The 24,871-nt window shown below is 32.3% G+C and overlaps 1 protein-coding gene across 1 annotated transcript; it reads left to right on the forward strand.

Moving 5' to 3' along the window:
* Window positions 1-2,266: 2,266 nt before the first annotated feature.
* Window positions 2,267-24,646, forward strand: LOC132737361 (protein draper-like). Its single transcript, XM_060724631.1, has 15 exons — window positions 2,267-2,279; window positions 3,181-3,396; window positions 7,969-8,187; window positions 8,738-8,956; window positions 10,990-11,196; window positions 11,640-11,777; window positions 12,113-12,256; window positions 14,109-14,252; window positions 16,030-16,173; window positions 16,713-16,856; window positions 17,167-17,301; window positions 20,372-20,614; window positions 21,143-21,361; window positions 23,140-23,277; window positions 23,711-24,646. The coding sequence occupies exons 1-15, from the start codon at window positions 2,267-2,269 to the stop codon at window positions 23,905-23,907; spliced, it is 2,520 nt and encodes an 839-aa protein (XP_060580614.1). The 3' UTR covers window positions 23,908-24,646.
* The last annotated feature ends 225 nt before the right edge of the window (window positions 24,647-24,871 follow it).

Raw genomic sequence — 24,871 nt, forward strand, 5'->3', positions numbered from 1 at the left:
GTACGAACACGCGTTTATTCATAGAAATCACGTATTTCAATCACACACACACACACACACACACACACGCACGCACGCACGCACACACACACACAATTAAATAGATTTTTTTTAATGTTTCTAAAGATATAATGCTCGGATGTTTACTCATGAAAACTCTGTCATTTTTGTTTCGTCTATATTAGTCTATTATTTCTTTCACATTTTTTTTATAATAAATACAAATACAAATACATGACATTTATATAGCGCAAAAATGTATTAAATATTCGATTGCGCTGTACAATATTAAGACAATATACACATATGCTTGATCAAGACACTCACAAACCCAGTCTCGATGGCACAGCCAATCTACAAGTCTAGTTGAAAAACAGTCCAAAAAAGTATGTTTTAAGTTTGGCCTTGAACTGGTTTTCATTGGTAATGTCCTTCAGATAGTCTGGCAATGAATTCCACCATTTAGGTCCCACAATAGTCAAAGATCTATCAGCAAGTTTTGAATTTGTTGATGGTATATCAAACTGAGTGTGGCTAGATAATGAGGATCTCAGTCTTTTCCTGTACTGACTCTGGCATTTAGTGAACAATTCACGAAGATACAATGGAGCGGTGCCATTTGCAAACACGAAACACAGTCACAATAACTTTGTACATGATTCTTGCTCGAATTGGAAGCCAGTGGAGTGATTTAAGGATTTCAGAACTTGATTGATAGTAAGTAGCTCCAGTGACAATTCTAGCAGCATGATTCTGCACACGTTGTAATTTATCAAGTTGGTAGGCTGGAATATCCGCGAATAATCCATTGCAAGAGTCTAAATGTGAATGAATCAAACCGTGAACAAGGATTTCTGAGTGAGATGTTTTCTGATTGCTTTCAAATTTCTTAACTGCATGTGTGCAATCTGACACTTCTTTTGAATATGGATGTCAAAACTTAAAGTGCTTGTCATCTGTACTCCAAGGTATCTCACATTGTCAACACAGTTGACTTCGACCCTACAAACATTGACAGTAAAAATGTTTCTTCAGTCTTGTACCATAAATTATGATTTCTGTTTTGCTGTTGTTCATTTTTAACTTAAATCTTCTCATCCATGACACAATATCATTAAGACAGTCAGTAGGTTTTTGGCGAACGACTTCATTGCTGTGATGGTCATCAGCTCTAATTTTGAATGCCACTTTATGATCGTCTGCATATCCATACAATTTCCGCCGGATATTTCTGGACTATTTTGTTAAGGGCAGCTATAGAGAGAGAGTAATTATCACCGGTCCAGCACAAGAACCCTGGGGAACCCCGAACCTCAGTGGTTCAGTATCCGATGAGGACTGTTCAATGACAACTTTCATATCTCTGTTGGTTAAATAAGATTCGATCCACTTTAATGGAATACCCTGTATGGCAAAGTCTTTCTGTAGGATTTCAAGTGATATTGGTATATTGATAGTATCGAAGGCGGCGCTTAAATCAATCATTACAACTATTGTCACATGGCGGCTATCAGCTATTTCTAGCAGATCACTGTACATTTTCATCATAGCAGACTCAACACTGTGAAATTTACGGTATGCACTTTGGTAAGATGGTAACAAATTCTTGGACTCAATTTGGCTTGAAATTGCAGCTTTTTCAAGAATTCTCGACAAGAATGACAGGTTTGACATAGGCCGATAGTTTTTCAATTCTTAGGAAAGGCCTTTCTTTTTCAACAGAGGCTTGATAACAGCTTTTTTCCACGTCTCTGGAAAAACGCCAGAAGACAACGACCGATTCACGATTTCTGTCACAACAGGTGCAAGGAAATGAAGATTTTCTTTCAGCTTTGGTGTTGGCATAACGTCCAACTCACATGTTGTTGAATTTGATTCACTCACAAGTTTGATGATGTCTTTTTCATTTAATGGTATAAATTTATTCATGATATTTTCACTTGATGGTACCTCAGATGCCATAATATTATCAATCACTGAAGATGATGTTTCTGTGTTTATGTTATCCAGATCATCACGAAGTCTAAGGATTTTGTCACTAAAGTAGCGCAAGAAATCGTTTGCAAGTGCCGTCTCACTGGTGTGAGGTAGAAGTGGCTTATCCTTGGAACGCCCATACAAGTCTGAAGTCACAATAAAAGAGAATCAATGTTTCATATGGTTTCAAATATCTTTAATGTTAAGAAGACTGTTGCAAGCTGTGCAAGTTTAGTTATTTTATGAAATGTCCTAGTCGTTCCGGGAAGATTTTAGTAAACAATCAGAAATGATTCCAGCAAGTAAGTTACGACCCATGCATTCCATTAATGAGGCATTTGATGAGTTTTAAACATCATCTTCACTATACCGCACTGCTATTTGTACATTGCTGCCGAATTGTTCAGAAATTCAATTCACTTTACATTATTAGTTGATAATTTGGACTATTTTCTCTTGTCATCGTGAGAGGACTTTACAATAAAAAATTCAAATAAAACATATTGTATCCCATTTATACAATTATACAATTAACAAAGTCAAATCAATTAGCCTATTTACGTTTACAACGTTGCTACACACAGCAAAGCACAATAATTCTCTGTTTGTGCATTAAGAAGAACCAAAACGTGAACTCGCCTTTATATGAAATATAGATTTAGTAATATAATATGTTTATACATACATGTACTTATTTTCAGACAAACAATGGAATAATTATGAAGATACAATACTGTATAACACTGCTCACACTGCTAATTACGGAAAACAGTTGTGTTTTAGGTAACATTGCCTTCAAATAGCAAATGTAGCATAATGTAGCTGAAATGTATATTATTTTAATGAACACACGTTTCGTTTAAATCCTTTATAATACATGTACACAGTTAAATATAATTTAAATGATCGAGTTGAACTCTTTGATTCTTAACCTTTATAAAAGAGAAACGTATGGATAAAGTAAGTAAACGTCTTTAAACATATTTGTAAATTCTATGTAAATAATATTTAGGTAACAATAATATTCATACACACATCTTTATTATGTTAATTTGTAACTCAAGATAACCTAAAGCTTAATATGGCACAGTTAATACAAACGGAATTATTTGCGTTTATTATGTAACACCCAATTTCTATTAGAAAAGGGGCGTCTTTTCCAAACAAAACATGAAGTACGATAGTTTTCAATTCTTTTTCCAGTCAATGTAGCTCTTGGAAAGAAAACTGAGCAGTTTGGACGGCAAGGAACATGGCCATCTTTAAATGCAGTTGATCGAGTAAAAGAATGCCAAAATATCAACAGCACATATCTCACATTATCAGGATTCAGTGATTTACCATGGTGGAAGGTTGACCTTGGAGGATTATTTCAGATTCATCAAGTTAATGTATTTGGAAGGAACGACAGCCAATATAGTGAGTTGAAATCCGATAAAGATTATTATAATAGAAAATAAAGATTTCTCATTAAATTTCATTACTTGATTGTATGTAAAACAACATATGATAATAGAGTCTTGCAAAATATATTCAAATGTATGAAAACCGCCTAACAAAGACTTACCTTCCTATTATTTTAAATCGAATACAAGTGACGTCTTAGTACTGATTTCTTTCTTTCTTTTTTTTCTTTTTCTGTCGCTTAACTTGTGACAAAGAACATCCCGTCCTGTAGGTATTGATAAAAGCAAAAACGGACTGCACAGAAGCTCACATACTGCATATTGGACATTTTAGTTCATCTTATTTCATTTCTTTAAAGAAACATTGTGATAATTTTAATCTTACATTTGAATTATTTTTAGCGCAAATATGTATGGTGGAAAACAATCGATCGTTAAGAAGAGTAAATGTTCTAACTATTGATGTATTTTGTTTCTATAGTTGCGAATTCTGTGATAAAACTATGATTTTAATAATCAAAGTATAAGATGTGTAAAAAGGAGGTTACCCGGAGAGGCAAATTATTAAAGGGGTATAACTTTGATAAACATAATTACAAAAAAATATTCCCAAATATAACAAGTTCATTTATTTTTAGGGCACTTAATTGCAGCACACGCATAAAAAATATTATACAAATGATACGTATATCACAAAAAGCAAATGGGTCAGGAAACAAGTTCAAGCAACATTAGATTAAGCAACAATTAATACTTACATGTATATAAAATTTAAAATATGCAATTGATTTTAACAATACATTTATCCATTAAATATAATTTTGATAATAACGTGTGAACCATCCAAAGGATACCAATCTTGATGCACTTAAGCAGCGATTATTAACTAGGTTTTAGGAAATGAGGGTTTGTGTAAACCATTAACGTTTCCGTAATTCTTTTAACTGATCTGAAAATGACAACTTAATTTCCACGTAACAGTAATTGTTTATTACATAAATCGTGTATTACTGAATTACCTCACATCATGGATGATAAAACATGTAAATATAATAGATAACCACTATGTATTAAAAAATAACCACATATTGATATTCATTCTCAACTCAAAAACACTGTCTGACAAAAAATCAATAATATGTCGTCTTGGTAGGTTTTCAATTGAATTGAATTAGTAGACTTTGCAAAGTACTTTGATTAATTACAGCGTTCGTGCAATGTGAAACTAATTCAGTAAAATGTAAGCAGCAATTAAAAGCATATACAGTAGCGTAAGGAAGGAGAAAATATCGGGATTTTCTATGAAATTAGGTAAAACAGAATATCATTTCTTATAAATATGTCCAAATATTACAATTCACGTAGAAAAAAATGGATAACAATATTTTTGCAGATGGCCTACAATGCGGAAGTTCGAAACACTTATGTCGAGCACAAATTTAAAGCCTAGCATATTACTTTTATTATGCTTTTATCTTACAGTTTAGACTTTACTTTTTTTACTTTATGCATGCTGGTAAGAAGGAGTAATTTGCTAAGCAAATACAACGGTTATCTTTGAAATAATAATAGTGTTGTTTAATGGGTAAAAACGTTGAACAAAAATCTTTCTATTTCGTTTTTTTTATATGTATGAGTATTTTTATGTTATAACATATTTTACTTGTATTATCTATAAATTCTGTCCGACAGGTAGTAACTCTGATCAATTTGACTTAAGTTCAGATCTACTTATTTCTTTAATGTAGACGTGAAACCACCATTTATGCTTCGCCTTCTTTATAATTTGGAATTCCCGAGGAAACTATTTTTTAGCCATGCATTCAAACCGGTTTTAACATAGGCATTAGAAGAAGTATTGAACCAAAATAATGTTATTGCTATTGATTGTGACTTTAGTGCCTTTTTCCAATGATCTTAGTATAATGACGTCCGAACTTATTATCTATATGATTGGTATTCAAATGGTACTACAATCAATGATTTTTATTCGCTGATGAATACACAAAATGAAGAAACAATTCATAAACTATATCTGTTTATATTTCACTTATTGAAAAATACCAGCTGTTGACTTATTTTATTCTAATTTTATATGTAATGCAACTACATTCAATACTTGCATACTTAAAGGATATTTTTTCGTTTGAGTGAAATATTGAATATATTTTCACGAAAAATGATAAAATGCCACATATTTTCACGAGCCGGGACGTCGAGTGAAAATATGTGACATTTTATCATGTTAAGTGAAAATATATACCATATTTCACGAAAAACGAAAAAATAACCTTTTTATTTAATTTCATTATCAAAGAAAAATGGTTACGAACCCTATTGCTTTCAACGCAACTGCAATTGTACAGCGCGCAGTAATATATTATTTCGTCTTGTTTTGCACGCGATATTTGGCGCTACATTGTGACGTCACGTAAACACCGTTTAAACGTCTGTACAGCGTAAATAACCGAATTAAAGATATTGGTGTTCGGATTAATTTTCTTAGTACGACCATTTTCTATCATTCTAGATAGTTTTCAAAGCAAAATTCAACAAAAGTTGTTTTGTATTCATCAGATTTTTCAAACAAAATGGCGAAAGAAGTCCCTTAATATAAATATGAGGTTTGACTCCGCCCACTTTCATATTTATATTTCATATATTTTTTGAAAAAATATTAAATATATTTGACTGATATAGCACCATATTTCATGGGTAAAATTAAATAACATATTATATTTATACTGATAAGTATTTTGGGCCGGAGGCCTTTATTTACTTAAATAAAGTTGAGTTGAAATCCGTTGAAGTAAAACAAATTGTTGATTTGTGTTACAAAAAAAATGTTCGAAGTAAGTTTTAACAAAGTTTGGTTAAACAGTTTATCTGTCGGCTATATGGACAACGCCATGTTTGTTCTCGAAATCATAAAAATTACCTACTCAGTTTTGGTTTGCAAGGGTTTAAATTAGAAAACACATCGCTTTTATTTTCAAATTATGAAAGCCCGCCGATGATTGGCTGTGTGAAAGGTCACTAGAAATTATTTCGTATTTGGTCACGGTTAGATCTAAATTAGGAGCGTTATTTAGAGCTGATTTAAATTAAATTGTAACCTTGGTTTAAACAATATTTTATTTCAGCAAATATATATATATATATTTACACACAAAATATTACAATAAAATGCAAAAAGGATTGAGTAGAAAGCTAGAAGCTTTTTTAGAAACTCTCTCCTTGAAATGAAACAGTAGTTATTAATGATAACATTCATATATAAACAAAATATTGTATGCTTGTAATTCTAAGAGTTCAATAATAATCCAAGTACAAAAATTATGAAAATGAAACTAAATAAATTAAGATAAACATTAAGACATTGATATACATTAAAAGAAAATTTAGCAAATAGTTTTTTTTATTTTATGAAAAAAAAAGAAAAAAAAGGGGGGAATAATAAAATCGGTATAGAATAAGTTAGAGAGAGAGAGAGAGAGAGAGAGAGAGAGAGAGAGAGAGAGAGAGAGAGAGAGAGAGAGAGAGAGAGAGAGAGAGAGTTTAAGGTTGCTTACGGTATTGGATTGTGTGGGCCTCTTTATGAGAATCTCTTTGTCTGTTGAATATAATAGTGAACATATTCAAAGACAAGTTTGTTAATTTGTGGGTTGTCACTATCACCATATAAGACAAGAGAAAGTGTAGGGGTTGCATTTTCAAGTGCATTGATATTGTCAATTAGCTGTGTTCTTTGAGTTTCAAATAGTAAACATTTAAAAAAGTAGTGATATGTAGTTTCGATTTCACCACATGTGCAAAGGGGACTATTTATGATGTTTTTTGAGAATAGGTGCTCGTTTAATGAACTGCAGTGATTTCTAAGGCGTGTGTGGTGGATTTGTAATTTTCTATCTCCATAGTAAAAATGAACTGGAACCTTCCTTATATCCTTGTGAAGTTTGGATTTAAAATTGTTAAGAGTCGGTGCATTTCGCTCTTCAAGAGATAAAATTGTAACCTTGATATAGTTGTCAACCAAACTTCTGAGCTAACTTACGCATTCCATTTGAACTGCATGACTAGAAATTGTATTTATATAATTCTATGTTGGATACAATATATGTTTTATTATGTATGACTTAAATATTTATTCAACTGCAAAGCTTCCTCAACAAATCTAAATACACAGGCGCTTAAAGATTACGTAAATTATCTGGATAGTTTAAATGACAAGTTGATAGTTCAATTGGAATGCGGTATTCGTACGTACTACATTTACTACGATAAAAGGCTTCAAAACTCTTTTAGTAAATCTTTCAAAATGATTTAAAAATCTAATTCGGTAGGTATATATAAGAAGCATTTACAGAATTAAATAGAAAAAAAAATGATTTTGAATATTTAAGAATGGAATCTAAACTTCAAGTCAAATGAAAACTTACATTATTTTACCCGATGAGTGCATTTCAATTAAGACACCATATTTATTGGCCCTACTTTTTGTGATTTTTTTATATTTATATATTTCATAAATCATTTCACAATTAAAAACTATGAGATACAACAATAATGTATTTGTTTATTTTAGATCAATTGCTAGGCTTCAGACTTTACCTTTCACGAGACGAAAATTTCACAGACAGCAACATAGTATACACAAATACCGCACAGGATTATAACCATGGTCAAATTGTCATAACATCGAACTTATCGGGCTTATTCCGGTTTATTGAGCTAGACCTGCCTGGACCGTACGTACAAGCAGGCAGGCAGATTGTTTTATGTGAGGTTGAGATTCTCGTCAAAAGTAAGCTATACGTTACTTGATGTTCATCTTGTGTGTATGTAATTCCTTGAAGAAAATTATAAAATCGCATGGGTAACACTTTTAAGCTTATATAAAATGACACATGTCTCTCAGAGTATGAGTGTATTTTATTTTATCTTTGATTTTTATCAGTGGAGAGAACTAGAACAATACGTTTTCCTAAGTCTATATAGATGACTCGTCCCTGGGTGATATGAGATTAATATCATCTGACGTCACACAAGGCTTTATAGTAAAACATTTACGTGCGGTAAAATAAAATAAATGCAGATACATACTTTACATGTTGTTAAAAGCAAAGAAAAGGTAACGCAGTATGTTTAAATCGGCGTATGTTACATTATATTAATATAGTTTCTCATTATCTGCATTACAGGAGAATCTATTCGTAATGATAATTTTCTTTTTTTATTGAAGAAGTTGCATTACTTTACCGGTTATCATTTTATTTACAATCCCTGCATTTTAAAACATAGTACAATATATTATATGTCATACTATTAATATAATTTGTTTTGATATACAACAGTGTCAAACATTGCGACTGACAAACAAGCAACGATGTCAACACACTATAATGATATGACTGCGGATAAATGTATAGATGGAAATCCACGTCGGAATCCGGATTCTTGTCATTGCTGCAGCCATTCCAATAATGAGGCAAATCCATGGATAACTGTCGATCTTTTGCAAGTGCATGAAATATTTCAAATTCATGTTGCTGGTAGAAAAGATCGTTTTGAAAGTAAGTTTGTTCAACATTCATAGTTAATCATGTATGTTATTGTTTTACCTTTTGAGTACTTTTCTGACTCCAAACGTTTTAGCATGTTATAATCAGTTTCTATATAATATAGATATGGACTGTCGCGCAATTCTATGAAACATAAAAGCGACAGGTACTTAGTTCCCAAAGCGTTTTTGCACTGCTTCCTTCGTTTTTGTCTACTTCTTTGATTTGAAATGTGTCTGCCTGGACACGTTTGTAGTTATTAAAAGAGATCGCGAGATCAATTCTTTTGCGGAAAAGATAAGATTTTTAGGATAAACTGTCCTTTGCTGATTTACTTTTGTTATTTTCAAACACCGACATATATATGTAACCGAGAATGTGTTATATTTAAAGATTACATGTACATTATGAATAATACAGATTCTCGTTATAGAACATATGGCTTTATCACAAACATTTTTCTAGTTACATTCCTTGATTTACATAAATTTATAAATGCGGTCGAACCTTAGAAACATTGTGCTTTTTATAACTTATGTTGAGTCTTCATTTATGCATCAGGCCCCGTGTTCACTAACAAACGATCGGGATCAGGATCAAGTGATCCTGATTTTATTTTCATTGTTTTATGTTACTAAAATAAATCGTGTTTTGCTAGAATTAATTGGTAAATATTCAAAATGTAACAAAATGTTGATTTGCAAATTAACCAGTCTTTTTTAGGATAAAATCAACAAATTACAAAACGAATACATAAATACATTTTGTATTCGGATCAAAATTAGGATCAAAATTAGGATCAGGATCAATATTTGGATCAACTGTAAAATGCAAAAATAACAATAGATTTATTCTAAAATTTCACAAACTTACTATTGCAAGTCAAGTTTAATCAAATTAAAATTAGATATTTAATCTATGAGGATAAAAAATGAAGAATATTAGAGTTTTAAAAATTGATCCTGATCTTGATCCTGATCATTAAATCTTTGTGAACAGGGGCCAGGTATGTCATATAAGACAATACTATGTTTGAGGTACAGGGACTTAAAATCGCGTAACAATCATATGATTATGTCAATAAGATAAAAACATAAAACCTCTTTTTAGAATTTTTACAGTAGCCTTTGCAATGGATTCTTCAAAAGTAATGATTATTTTCGGTTATTAGCTCAACTTATTTTTTTTTTGAAAGAAAACATGAATTTAAAATATTGTTACAGTCATGTTGGTGTTGCCGTTGCCATCCACAAACTGTCAGTGGCTAAAACTTTGTTATTTTTCAATGGAATGTCTTCAAAACCTTTGAAATGGATTAATTTCATGTTAAGAAAAAACATCTTTGAGATTAAGTAAATTCAAACTGACCTTGACTTATGTATGACTTTGACCTTGGAAGTGTAATTATTTTATTTTCACTGATTTTAGCTATAATTTGATGTCATTTTGTAATTAAGCAATGCATTTTCATGCCTGGACAAACAACCTTTAAGACAAGACATTCTAAAGGTTCAATTGACCTTTACCTTGAGCTTTAAATGACCTGGACCGTCTAGGACAAAGTATGGAATTTGGTTAAGTTGTCATATTTTTGTTATTCATGAACGAATTAGAGAAAATAATACGTGTGACCAAACCGACATGTGGAATAATTTTGATGTGACCTTAACCTTCAGATGACTTTGACTGTCAAATGATATTATTTTAATTATATTTTCTTAACTATGTCATTTATTTATTGAAAGGAATCATATTTGGACAAGACAACATGTGTAACAAGGGAGAGCTATTAAATTAAAAAAAAGGAAAAACCTTTCTTATTAAATTTCTTTTTAAATATCTGTTTAAACCCTTTATTTGTTTGATTTTAGAAAAAGAAAGAATGTCGAGCGTCGCCCTCGCCCGGCGGTGGTTCTTGTTCTTCATAAATTATCCATACCTTTGACCTAAGCGTTTGCAATTAATTGCCCTAGAATAATTATTATGTTTCCTTATTGTTCTCATCTTTAACCTCAGCATTAGAGCATTTCTTTTTTTTTTGCCAGAAAGCAGAGATGTTTCTGGGTTGGAAATATTTGGAAATGGTACTAACAACCGTATCCTCGGTAATTTCACATCAGCGAATGGCACTGATGTAATAGTGACGTTACCACAAGGAATACACAGTCGGTATATAACTCTTAGACGACCAATACCACAAAACTTTAACGAATGGTATCTTGTTGTTTGTGAAGTGGAAATATATATCAAATGTAAGATCATATATAAGAAAAAAAATCTTATATGAATTAAATTAGGAAATGTGATACAGCGATCGGGAGATTTTAAACAATAGATACAAAAATGCTCTCTCTGGCCCAAAAGTTCTAAATACTGTAAATTCATTATGAATGTATAAAAAAGGGAGACAAATGCCACTGAAATGTTAAAGCAGGTGTATTTCTTATTACCTTACATAAACTATTTCTATTGAACAAAATTAAGCAAAAGTGAAATGTCAATAAAACACTTGATAGTTACAAATCATGTAATTGTTACACAAGGAACAAGTTTGGGGAGGGGCATATTCTGACAATCAACGGTGACACAATTTTGACAATAAGTAGGACAAAAAAACTTTTTTTAAAACCACATATCATAAGATATGTCTTTTAATATTTTATTTGCATTTTTATATATTATTAACTCTTCACAGACTGCAAACCAGGGACTTACGGAAAGTTATGTGAACAACAATGCGGACATTGCAGTCATGGGTCGTGTAAAATCGATTCTGGACATTGTCCAAATGGAGAGTGTATGGCAGGATGGACCGGTGTAAAATGTGAGACAGGTAAAACAATTCTTTTTCCTTATTGCTGTTTGCTATGTTGCGCAATTAAGATAAATGTTTAACCTACAAGGAAATGAAAAATTTATAGTAACGATTGGAATTGTCAAACGTTATTTATAATACAGATTTTGCATGTTGACAATAGATAGTTGCGAAAAAAAACATAAAGTAATAGCAACGACATGGTACAATTAGTAACATCATTCAATAAATTCAGGAAAAATAAACATTTTCTTTGTTTAAAGAAACAGGTTCTTGAAAATGTTTACATAGTTTAAAAGATACATCATCATCATTGAAAATATTACAATTCTATTTAATAACATGTGTTACAGAATGCGACTTGGGACACTATGGCATAAACTGCTCCTCTGTCTGTAGTTCTCATTGTTTAAACAACATAACGCAATGTAATAAAACTACTGGAATCTGCATGCAAGGATGTGAAGCCGGATATATGGGCCACAACTGTTCTATGGGTATGTTCATAAAATTATCCTTCCACACAATGCTTCATGAAACTTTAAACAGATAATAATCAATGTGATGAACATCATTTGTAGGAAGTTCATTCAAATTATATGACAATTGCAAAGTTACAATGTGAAAGCAGTTATGAAAGCAGTAAGTTTGACAAAGGTCAATATCGTGTGTAAAATACATGTGTTTAAACAATTCTACGATAACAATACAACTGGATATAAGCGATGCTGTGAAAACCCGCTTAACACTGCCACGAACATAAACAGGATCGAGAACATAATCAATGTCGGACTGCACATTTTCGTTTCGTTAAACTATTACAACCCAACCCATGCGTGCGTGTACTTATCGTGGTTTACAAGCTCGTTATCCACTTCCTGCCAAAGTACCTCAAATTCACCTGGCATTTTGAGAATAATGGGCAATATTGCACAGCAATATATGTGCCGAAACTTTGCTAAAAAGTTTGCTTTGGAGGAAAATAAAAGGCCATAAATACGACATTGACCTATGTAAACCTAGAGTCATGATTAATGTAAAAATTTACCGGATTTAGACTGTCTATCTACCAGACCATTAGCCAACATTGTTATTGTTTTCATCAGCCTTTTAACCCATATCCGTCTATCAATTAGAGAGAGAGATAGAGAGAGAGAGAGAGAGACTGTCAACAATATAGCAAAACAGTATTCATGTCAATTGACATTTTATATCCCTCGTTTACAACTTGTTGTTATGTAGTGAATTTACATATCTTGAGCAACATCAGTTTCTATTTAATTAGATTGTCTTATTTCAAAATAATTAAATCATATAAACTATATATAATCTATAACGCTTCTCCATTATTATAATTTTAACAGGGGAAAATCCTAAAAATATGAAGTTTAATAAAGAAAAAAACAACAACATTATAAAGTAATAGCTATTGGAACAAAGGGAGGTAACTGCATATATACAATTTTTTACCTTCGTGGTTCGGTTTTTGACAATCATATCACCGACATTTTTCACCATCTTGGTTCCGTTGCTTTGAGTTTTCACAATCTTAATTTCGTGTTTTCGTTTTTTAGAGATTTATACTTTTCTCGATGGCCGTAACGGAACATCGTATAAAATACCTTGGCCTACTAATTTTGGGAGAAATGACTTATATACATTTTGAATGTTTCAAAATGGTTAAACAAATAAATATACGAAATTTTAGATAAATAACACAATCCCAAATATCATTTGTTAGGCCATGAATTTTATAGTTTATCATACAATAATTAGACAACTCAATGACACGAATTTCTAAACTGGTACAATATGCCGGTGCATGTCCACAAAATATATAGGCTGCGTCTTATATACGTCTGTAGGATGCAAATCTCCTGCGCGTGATTATGCCTATGGTGTGTTAGAGATGAAAGATGTTTTAACATATTACACATTATGAACAGTATACATGTATATGAAACCGGGTCTTAATTGTCAGATAATATTGGTGTTTTCGTGGCTTTAGATAGGTCTATTCTTTGCAAGATTTTGCTATTTTGTTTTAGTAAATGTAATCATGTTAGTACGTCATTATAAATAACCTATACGTGAAGAAAAGAAAAAAAGATTATATAACGTCAGCTGTCTATCAAACATAACAGGTTTTAGAACATATAAAATATAAGCCAAACTATCCATTATTTTTGTAGAAAAAATTGTTCGAACAAATTTAGTTTGCCGGTCAGAACGTTTCGTTGATGTTTCTTTGAATCTTTTTTCAAAAGATACATACATGTGTAAGTCTAAATAGAAACACAAACACAAATTATTGTTGATTTTAAATTACATGTTTTTGTCAAATAATAGAATGTATAACTGGGAAATTTGGTCGTGATTGTGGCCGAACGTGCACCAACAACTGTCTACAAGGTTTTGATAAGTGCAGCAAAGTTTCTGGAGAATGTCAAAATGGCTGCTTGTCTGGATTTAAAGGACATAACTGTTCGACTCGTAAGTATATATGCCTATGGTACATATTCTATTTTTATTATTACATGTACATGCCTCAAGGGCTATGATTTTCGCTTCATGTAAGCATAATCATAAGTCTAATTACTGCCTGCAGGACCTTCATTAGTTATTTTGGTAAGGATTTTTTACCGAGTGTACAGATTTACTAAGGGCAGATCAATTTATATTTTACTGAAACGTTACAGAGTTTTAAACACATCTATCAATTTTCGATAATACGTATTTATTTTATGCTTTTCAGTGGATTACTGATTTATCCGTGAAAATTATATTTGATTATTAAAATATAATTTCTCACTTTTCAATGACGAAACTACTTTTTTAAGATTTTTCCCATGTGGTACCTCAATTTTATTTTTGCTAACAATTATGACAATGTCAGGCTGTTTAAAGAAAAAGCAAAGCTAAAATTGATAAATAACTTAAATTTCAAAAGTAATAAAAAGAAGAAAACTTACTTCTATTCATTCAATTACCAATCACCAAATTTCGTCTCTAAATTTTTTTGTTTCATTTTTACAGTCTGAAAAATACATTCCTTCCACATGCAAAACTGCTCTTGATGACATTTGGGCATATTTAATTTTCCTACGAGCAATAACTGCCGTATGCTTTATGAAAAATTGAAAAGCAATGGCAGCCATCAGCTCGTAGAACAAGAAAACTACCCAGCGTTCTTGAGCCAGCTTCCAAGTTTTCCATTTTCCTAGCTGCTTTTTTGAATGTTTTCACATCTTTCAACACTTATTTTGTGTCTGTTACAGTCCTCAAATATGTTTTCTTTCTTTTCAAAAGGTGTATGACTAACAAATCCAAATGATATCCCTCTGAATCAAACACAATTATTTTCCTCCCGTGAAATACACAACTACAAAAAAAAATGGCTGCCGCTTACATTTAACAAAGCAAGGTCTAATATAAATTCGCAGTAAGTAACAGAAATATGAGTGGATGACTTTTTCTCCTACAAGAATTGTTTGTTTTTATTATTAAAACAAGCGATCGTTCATATTTTTTAATAAAATAAATAATATTACTGTCATTTAACGTTGATTGTCGGACTTATTTGTCAGCTCAAGACTTTTTGTTTTTAATGAGAAATTCCGACTAAATGCGGCTCTCAATGGGGAAAACAGATTTTAATATTTACGTTAATATTATGGAAATTTCGTTTTAACGTTTTTTTTAGCATAAAATAAAAAGAAAATGTGTTTGTTTGTTGTGTAAGATGCAATTTTATTTGATGTCGTGAACTTTAAAAACAGTATTCTCAGAATACTGTTTTTAAAGGCCACTCGATGAAATAAAATTTCATCTTACACACAAACAAACAAATATCCTCTATATATTTTTTACAAACTACTGTCACATTGAAGACTATGAGTCATTCATACGCTAAAAGTCAAAACAAGTTTTTATTAAGCGTCTTGTTATAGAATGATCCATTAGCCCATTACTAGGTGATCGAGAAAGGTTCATCACGCCATTGATATGATTTTATAAATAACCACTGTGTTATGACTGTATACTGATAAACATATAAAGAAAGTTTACTTTTCATCTATCTTTTTCACATAAACGAGCTTTGTTTTTACGAAACTGCTGTTTTAAGTATTTGATGATAAGAGGAAATTGACGTTAGAAAAGTAGTTCCTTTTTGCAGGAGTGGGGGGGGGTGTTCCGTTTGCTTTTGTTATTGTCTTATTGTATTATTATTTCTATTTATTAACTTTTTTCTGTTATTTGACATTCACAGCGTGTGAGAGGGGGCGTTTTGGTGAAAATTGTACATTGTACTGTAGTATCCATTGTTTCAAAGGAATTGAACAATGTGACAAATCATCAGGTATATGCAAGGAAGGTTGTGATGCAGGCTATATGGGCAATAATTGTTCAACAGGTATTTTATGACATTATTCTTTGTTGTTGTAAAGAAAAGTGCAGAAAATAAATGATAAAAGCATTGACACGATTAATATAATAGTCGACACAATCCACACTTAATTGCTTCTTTCTTTTGTTTTTAAATTTGTTTTTCAATTCAAGGTGCACTACACAACATATAAAAGCTTGGTGAAAATAGAGTTTAAGTTCTTAATACACGAATGTGCAAGTACTATTTATCATTTATAAGCGAGAAAATATTACCAGATATTTTTTTGCCGCAATAAGTACTGTATTTAAAATGATAATACAGTTTAGGTTATACAGGTTGGTCGACTGTGACTCATTTCAGTTCACATTTACGTAAATTATACCACTATAAATCATATATATAAAACGGATTCTTTAATTTCATCACAAGAAATATTCTTTTGAAATGAGAAATTCTTTTGAATTTTATTTCTATTTTACGTATATCAAGATGAGTGAGTCAAGTACTAAAACTAATCTGAATCAAAATGTGTTATGATAAAGTGTCACACTCATTTCCAACAGTTTGTCCTGATGGTCAGTATGGTCGAAATTGTACCGATACTTGTAGTGATTACTGCAAGAACGATAAAGCTGCGTGTAACAAATCAACAGGATATTGTATGGGCGGCTGCGATCCTGGATACACCGGACCTAAATGTTCTAGTGGTATATAAATAATTTGTAAATAGTTAAGGAACAACAATATTATTAACAAATTGTAAAAAAATTTTAAGGCTGCTAATTAAACATAATGATTAAAGGTTGATCTTACTCTATAAAATGGTTTCATGTTATATCCATATCGGTTCAAGAAAAACACACAAACGCACGCGCACACGCACGCACACACACGCACACACACACACACACGCTCGCGCACACACACACGCGCGCACACACACACACACACATCAACAACAACAACAACAAATACATAACAACTCTAATATAAGCACATGATTGACTATTCCGACAGTATGTCCAAGTGGCACGTTTGGCATAAACTGTAGTCGTAAATGTCATTGTCGAGATGAAACAGATTGTCGCCAAACAGATGGACATTGCAGTACCGGATGTGCGTTTGGATGGTCAGGATTCAACTGTAGCAATGGTATGAACTTTAAACAGTAGTAATGTTAAAAAGAAATATCTATAACTCCATAACATGACAAATTGCGGTATTTTATCGATACAAATACCTGACACTCTATATTTTTGTTTCAAATCAATATAATATATAATATAAAATTATAAGATAAGAGTTTAACATTCAAAGAAGGTGTGAAAATTAATCAAAATTGGTAAGACTGTGTTTCAACATATAGCGCATAAAGTCAACAGTATTGATCTTGTTTTTGTTATAACAAATGTACATGATTATTCTTAGAGTGAGCATACATGTTCAAAATAGAAAAACAAACTTTGAGTGACTACTCTTTAATATATAAGAGTTGAATATGGCAATTTAAGAAAATGACTTGAATCACATAATATTAAATCTTGTATGCTTTCCTTCTTCCGTTAACTTTTAAAACATTACTTTTATATCACGTCGTCAATTTTCATGGCCTACATATTAACCCTGCTTTGAATAATGAACAACTCATTCACAATTATAATGAATTCATTATCGAAATATAAATAAGTTACCGGATTTTTAGAAGCTGTGTTATGCCGCGTATGGCTCTCCACGAATATAGCTCTCAGGAGAGCTTTAAGGTATGAGTAAATTATTTCGTCAATAACAAGCATCGGTTTAAAAAAAGGTGATTCGCTTCGAAGAATATAGCTCCCAATCAATTCATTATTATTTTAACATGATCAAAATTATGGTTTTAGCTCACATGAGCAGAAAGTGATCAAATTGTGCTTTTGTGATCACAATTTCGTCCGACTTCCATCGTCCTTAAATGCGTCCATCATTAAATAGTTCACATTTCAAAAATCTTCTACTTGAAACTACAAGGGGTATATCTTAGATAGTTTGCATCAAGCATTTGCTGGTAGACTCCTAAAAAAATTGTTCATACTATAGCCCCTGGGACGGATTTGCTCCGCTCTGGGGGAACATAGATTTCCCTTATAATAACAACTTAAAAAAGAAAACTCTCTAAAACTACAAGAGTTTAAGATTACATTTTACACATGAAACATTATCTAGCAAACTTCTACTCAATTTGTTCAAATAATTGCCCTTGGTTCAAAACTGGCCACACGCTAGGCGGCCATGGCTTTTGCTTATATAGTAAATCTACGTCTTGGAAACTGAAAGGGCTATGTTTAAGATATTTAGCAAGAAACATTGTTTGGTTCAAATCATAGTCTTCGAGTCAAAATTTGCCCTGCCCTGGGGGTCAGGGAACCAGTGGCTTTCCTAAGTAACCATTAATTGACTTTCAAAGAAAGCATTACTTTTCTATTGCAACGATAAATTTCCATAGCAAGCAATGACTTTCTATAGCAACCATGTACCTCTATAGCAACCCTTGATTTCCCATAACAACCAGTGACTTACATATAAATCATTTATTTTCCCAAGTAACCATATACTTCTTAAGCAAGCAGTGACTTTACTTTCCATAGCAACTGATGACTTTCCATCGCAACCATTGACTTTCCGTAGCAATCATTATTTCCATAGGCACCAGTTTTTTTTCCATAGCAACCATATACTTCAATGGAAACCAGTGACTTTCCATACCAACCATTGTTTAACAATAGCAAACTGAGACTTCCATAGCAACCTGTGACTGCCATGTCCTGTTTTTCTTTGGGATCCGCCTGGGCTCCTTGCCACTGGATCTTGTTGCTGGGTCGTATAGGGGTTGCATTCATAGAACGCCGCCTTTCCTTGTTGATCTTGTTTCCATTGTTGATCTTGTAATCATATTTCCAAAAGCATATTTCCAATGACTTTCTATAGCAACCATTGTCTGTCATAGGAAACAGTGAATTTCCGTAGCAGCCAGAGACTTCGATTGCAACAAGTGACTCCCAACAGAAACTAGTGACTAACATAGCAACTTTTGACTCAATATCGACCATAGACTTCCTAAGCAACTTTCATAAGGACCATGTGGCTTTCAAAAGCAACCAAGAGCTTTCTATAGCAACTAGTAAATTGTCATAACAACCACTGACTTTCATTGCAACCATTGACTTCCATAGCAACCACCGGCTTTCCATAGCACGCGGAACGGGCAAAATCGAAAAGTATGAGAAAGGGGAGATACTTACCGTAGACGAGAAAAACAAGAAGGGAGACATAAGTGTCACTACAACTATATGAAACAATAAAAATGACATACATCTGAGGAACACAGATGGGACGCCGCAATTGAACAGTCAGCAGCATTAGCACTGCTGGAGAGTTTTATTTTCGATTAATGGTGCGCCAAACCTCCCTCTTAGCCCCCAAAAGTTGACATGAATCCCCGACAAGCGAAATTATAACAATTATAACAAATGAACGTTGACCAGACATTTTATCTGTAATAAAGCTTGGGTCTGCCAAGTGTCATGTCGGCTGCACTTTTAAGTTTTTCAGAACGGACCATTATATTTTGCTGCAGGATACCTAGTCATTACATTTCCTTTTGATAACAGGTGGTAACATGGCATTTGGTCATAGTAACATTTGTTCACCTATTATGTTTTTTTTTGCTAAATTGTCTATGTTCTATTTGTTTACTATTCATATATTGAAAGGCTTAAAGATCGTTAAAGATCGTTCAACACGACAATATTGTTGTGCTTGTGGTATTTTAGTTCTATCTTTTCGGCATCTTTCTTTTTAAACGTATCCGAAATTGTACTCACTTTTGAAACTAAATTGGCAATTTTTTCAAAAGCAAATGTGTATCGTATGGTTTTATTTGATTTATTTTACAACTTACTAGACTGAAATTTGCTTGTAAATTCTTATTCTTCTTTTAGTTTGTATTTTAATTTAAGAAATCAGTATTAACTGTTGATAAAAATAAAAGGTTTTCAGAATATGTAAGTAAATCACATAGTGCCCTAACCTGCCGTTTGTCCATTGTACAGTGAACAATGCCAACTGTTGTGTCAATGACCATATCACGTACAACGTGCTTGGTGTTTCATATACATTTATAAACTTAGATACTTAGCAATGCCATTAATTCAATAAGTGTTTTTAAATGTACTTATTTTTTCAGACTTAAACATAATAGAACGTATTCGAGAAATGGTTAGTACCAGTCAGTCTAGTACATTTTCTCCAGATTCAAATCCACAAGATTTCAACTCTAGTAAAGCAATAGATGGGATTCCAAATTATGCAATAGATACATGTAAATGCTGTAGTGTAACAAACGGAGCAGCACCTCCTTCATGGTGGCAAATTGATCTTAAACAGAAATACCTGTTGGGTGGTTTGCAGATATTTGGACGCGGGTCAGGTAAGATGATAACATTCAAAACAACTTTAACTGTAAAAAGTTGCCCCGTACTTCACTACAGTGTTGTTATATTTTTCTGGTCCTTCGGGATCATTGATGCCAGCACTATTAAGTGATGAGAATTGAGTACCGCTCAAGCCGGTGCTAATGGGCGTGATGGATGTTATACGTATTCATTATCCCTCATGTACAGACTCAATCAAACCGAGTCTGCAATTCTTATGTAATTTTGTTGTGATTAATGCTTCCGAGGGATCACTTTGTTTCCAGATTTTTTTTAACTGTAATGCTATTCATTTAAATATTAGTGCTATGTCACGCTAAGATACACTCATAAATTACTATAACGTCAAAGCAGTGTATTATTGTGAAGTTTATTTCTTACAGAAATAGCAAATTATTTAAATAGAAGAAAACTGTTCTACATAGTATCTCTTTGTAAAAATAAAAAGTCATGTATTGGAAATACGCATACCCACATATTGTGTTTATAAATGAATCAAACATCCGAACCGTATCTCATTTCAGATCAAAACAAACAGTTAGAACATGCGATAGTTTATGCTGGCAATTACTCAACGACAGTAAACCCGTCAGAAAATATGACAAATGTTTACGAGGTTCCAGAGTTGACAAACAAACGACACTTTACCAAGGAACTAGAAGAACCATTAATTGCACAATTTATTTTAGTAGAGTTGGCACAGACAGTGATGACGTTGTGTGAATTGAAATTATATAAGAAAGGTAACAAATTTCAAAGGAATAATTTCTTTATTTGATAATAAGAGGTTAATACACGGCAGGAGAGGGCCGGAAGGTGATAATCGGCCCGCAAAATGAATAATGGACCCGAGGGCTTTAGCCCGAGGGCCATTATTCATTCAGGGCCGATTATCACCTTCCGGCCCTACGCTGACGTGTATTAATGTCTTTAATACACTTGGTAGATCTAATAGTACTGTAGCCATTTAAAAAAACAACAACAAAAAATAACAAAAACATAATCAAAACAAATAGACTTTGAAGTTCTTTCGTTCAAATTCTTGTCTACTCTTCTACTTTTCTGGACAGAGATGTTTTCTGTTTGTTATTCAAAGCAGTAGAACCAAGAAGCAAGTTTTATTTTCATTTTTTTGGGAATGAATTTGTCGTATTATTTCTTCAAATTTCAATAGTAACAAACATGTGTTTGTACTAAATACGCTTAAGGTCTCATAATAAAAATAAAGCGATTCGTGCTGACAACCTACTTTCACTTTTACAGTTAACTGTTTGATGACGTTAAATGTGACGTCATTGTTTCAGTTTGTGCACGTGCACATGTTCTGCGGGCTGATAACTAGTTCTCGGCCCCGGGCCGCAAACTCATAATAGGTCACGTGACACTCATAATCAGTTGAAATCATAGGCAATTTTGTTACTATATATAGTAACAAGTGTATTAAGGAATATTCTTAGTATGTTTCGTTAGATATGTTCCTGTGTTACCATTTACATGACTTTCATTGTTACAATTGTTATCTAATGAGCATAAGTATAAGGTATTATTTAATTTTACCCATGAAATATGGTGCTATATCAGTCAAATATATTTCATATTTTTTAAAAATAAATATGAAATATAAATATGAAAGTGGGCGGAGTCAAAACACATATTTATTTTAAGGGACTTCTTTCGCCGTTTTGTTCGAAAAATATGATAAATACAAAACAACTTTTTCTTGAATATTGTTTTGAAAACTATCTAGCATGATAGAAAATGGTCTAACTAAGAAAATTAATCCGAACACCAATATCTTTAATTCAGTAATTAACGCTGTACAGACGTTTAAAGAGTTGTTTACATGACGTCACAATGTAGCGCTAAACAGCGCGGGCTTACGCATTAATAACTCCGCGCTGTACAATTGCAGTTGGTAGCAAGCAAGGGGATTCGTTACCATTTTCTTTGATAATGAAATTAAATAAAAAGGTTATTTTTTCGTTTTTTGTGAAATATGGTATATATTTTCACTCAACATGATAAAATGCCACATATTTTCACTTGCCGTACCGGCTCGTGAAAATATGTGGCATTTTATCATGTTTCGTGAAAATATATTCCATATTTCACAAAAAAAACGAAAAAAAATATCCTCTTAATATTTTAATTGATCAAGTGTAAATTAATTGTATTCACTGATAATATACATTGAGATATACATTTTAATTGATTCTGTATACTGTAAATGTGGCATGGATGAAATTTCTGTAAGAAACTGTTATCCTATTTTCATTACAAGTTCTTGAATTTTGCGACTTTATTTTCCTTGATGCAGATGACTTTGTTATAAAATAGTTTAACTTAAACATCATTTTCGGATCATCATGTAATGAATTATATAAACAAACTTTATTTAAATCGAACCACATATACCACTGTCACCGCATATCAGTTAAGACTCAGGTTAACAGTTTTAACAGAATCGACAACTTCATTAAACCAATATTACAAGTTCAATGAAATCTTTAAACTCTTACAGAATGTGACATTGGAAATTTTGGAACTGGTTGTACACATAAATGCCATTGTAAAGATAAACGTGCATGTAACCAAGTAACAGGTAAATGTCAGACACCAGGTTGCCTAGCAGGCTGGCAAGGAGAGGCATGTGAAAATGGTAAATAGCAAATATGTAAAATGATATTGCTGATTGTACATCTTAAGAGTTGTATAAACTATATTGCCAGAAGCCCAAGAGAAAATAGATAAAACAGAAGCCGAAAACAGCATAATTGACAATGTTGGTGGCTCGGTGTGATTGAGCCTGTTCATTACCCACAACACCAGACGCCTTGTAACTTGAACTACTTTAATAAATATTTGTAGCATAATTTATCATGCTCATTTAAGACTGTTGCATTTTTCTTAATACCTGATGGAATACCCTATTTTATAGTTTTTGTAGTCACGATCATTAGACAAGTAAAACCTGCTTGATACCTACTCTATTATGTACACACAATTCATTACAAAATAACACTCTTGCATATACACATAGATTTGATAATAACAATAAAACCAAGAATCATCATTCAGAAACCTGATTTCAGTTTGTGATGTTCGAAAGTTTGGTGATCGATGCAATAACACTTGCAACTGTATAAATGGTACCTTATGCGATAATACAAATGGAACATGCTTTGTTGAGCAATGTGATCCCGGATGGCTTCTACCAAATTGCAGCGAACGTATGTATCATTTTCATGATTTATATAATGTAGATATAGAATTACACTGCCCAGCTTGATATCAATGTTACTTTTTGTAACAAATAACACTTTCATAGCTGAGTATATTAAAGCTGCACGCCTCCAGATGAGCCAAAATATTTCAAGAAAATCAATATTGAGAAAAAAAATTAAGAAAGTTAAAGATATTCAAGATCCAAGTTATATTTTACATGTTATGTGCGGTTTAAGACTGACTTTGTAGTATTTTATCACCATATTTCTATTGCGTTACTAACGCACTAAGGGCTGTGTTTGCTTATGTTGACCACTTTTTGGTAATTTTCTTGGGTTATAAGTGCCGATTGCAATATGTAAATTGCTTTATTTGTTCACCTTACAATATTTTACTTCTAAATACATTTACAAATTTTTTATGAAAACTGACATGAATATAGAGGCGCGCTGCTTTAACATTTTTTTAAATATACTTTCTGGAAATTTTCGATAGGATATAACGTTGTTTTTGTTTCTATAAATAATACATATTAGTTTTTGGGTAACAGCAGAAATATCATCACGACAAAACAGCGGTTACCCAAATCGTTACCCGAGGATAACATGATTTTAAAGATCGGGTGATATTTCTGCTATTACTCACTAACCCATGTTTTATCTATTTCATTACCCCGAATTTTCACTGGTTCATAACGATTGAGTCATTTTGTCACTGATCTCGTTCTGCGATAATAGGTAATTACAGGTTAGTTATCCAGCGTGAGTGTCTTACAACCAATTGTTGTGATTTTTTATGATTTATCTCTCTCTCTCTAAGTAATAGAAAGAGCATCGAAACACTAGGCTTTCTGATATGTACGAGGGGGGCGTGTCCCCGAGTATTAATCAGATTGCCGAGTTTTTATTTTGATGTTCCTCCTCGTTTGTATCATAGTCAAACATAAAAACACGTTCCCTGTTGTCACAATATGACACCCCCGAAAAAAGTAACCAATGAACAAGAACATCTGAATATGATATTTCTTT

The sequence above is a fragment of the Ruditapes philippinarum genome, unplaced genomic scaffold (assembly GCF_026571515.1).
Source record: "Ruditapes philippinarum isolate M1 unplaced genomic scaffold, ASM2657151v2 ctg1191_1_1_1_1, whole genome shotgun sequence".
Lineage (NCBI taxonomy): Eukaryota > Metazoa > Mollusca > Bivalvia > Venerida > Veneridae > Ruditapes > Ruditapes philippinarum.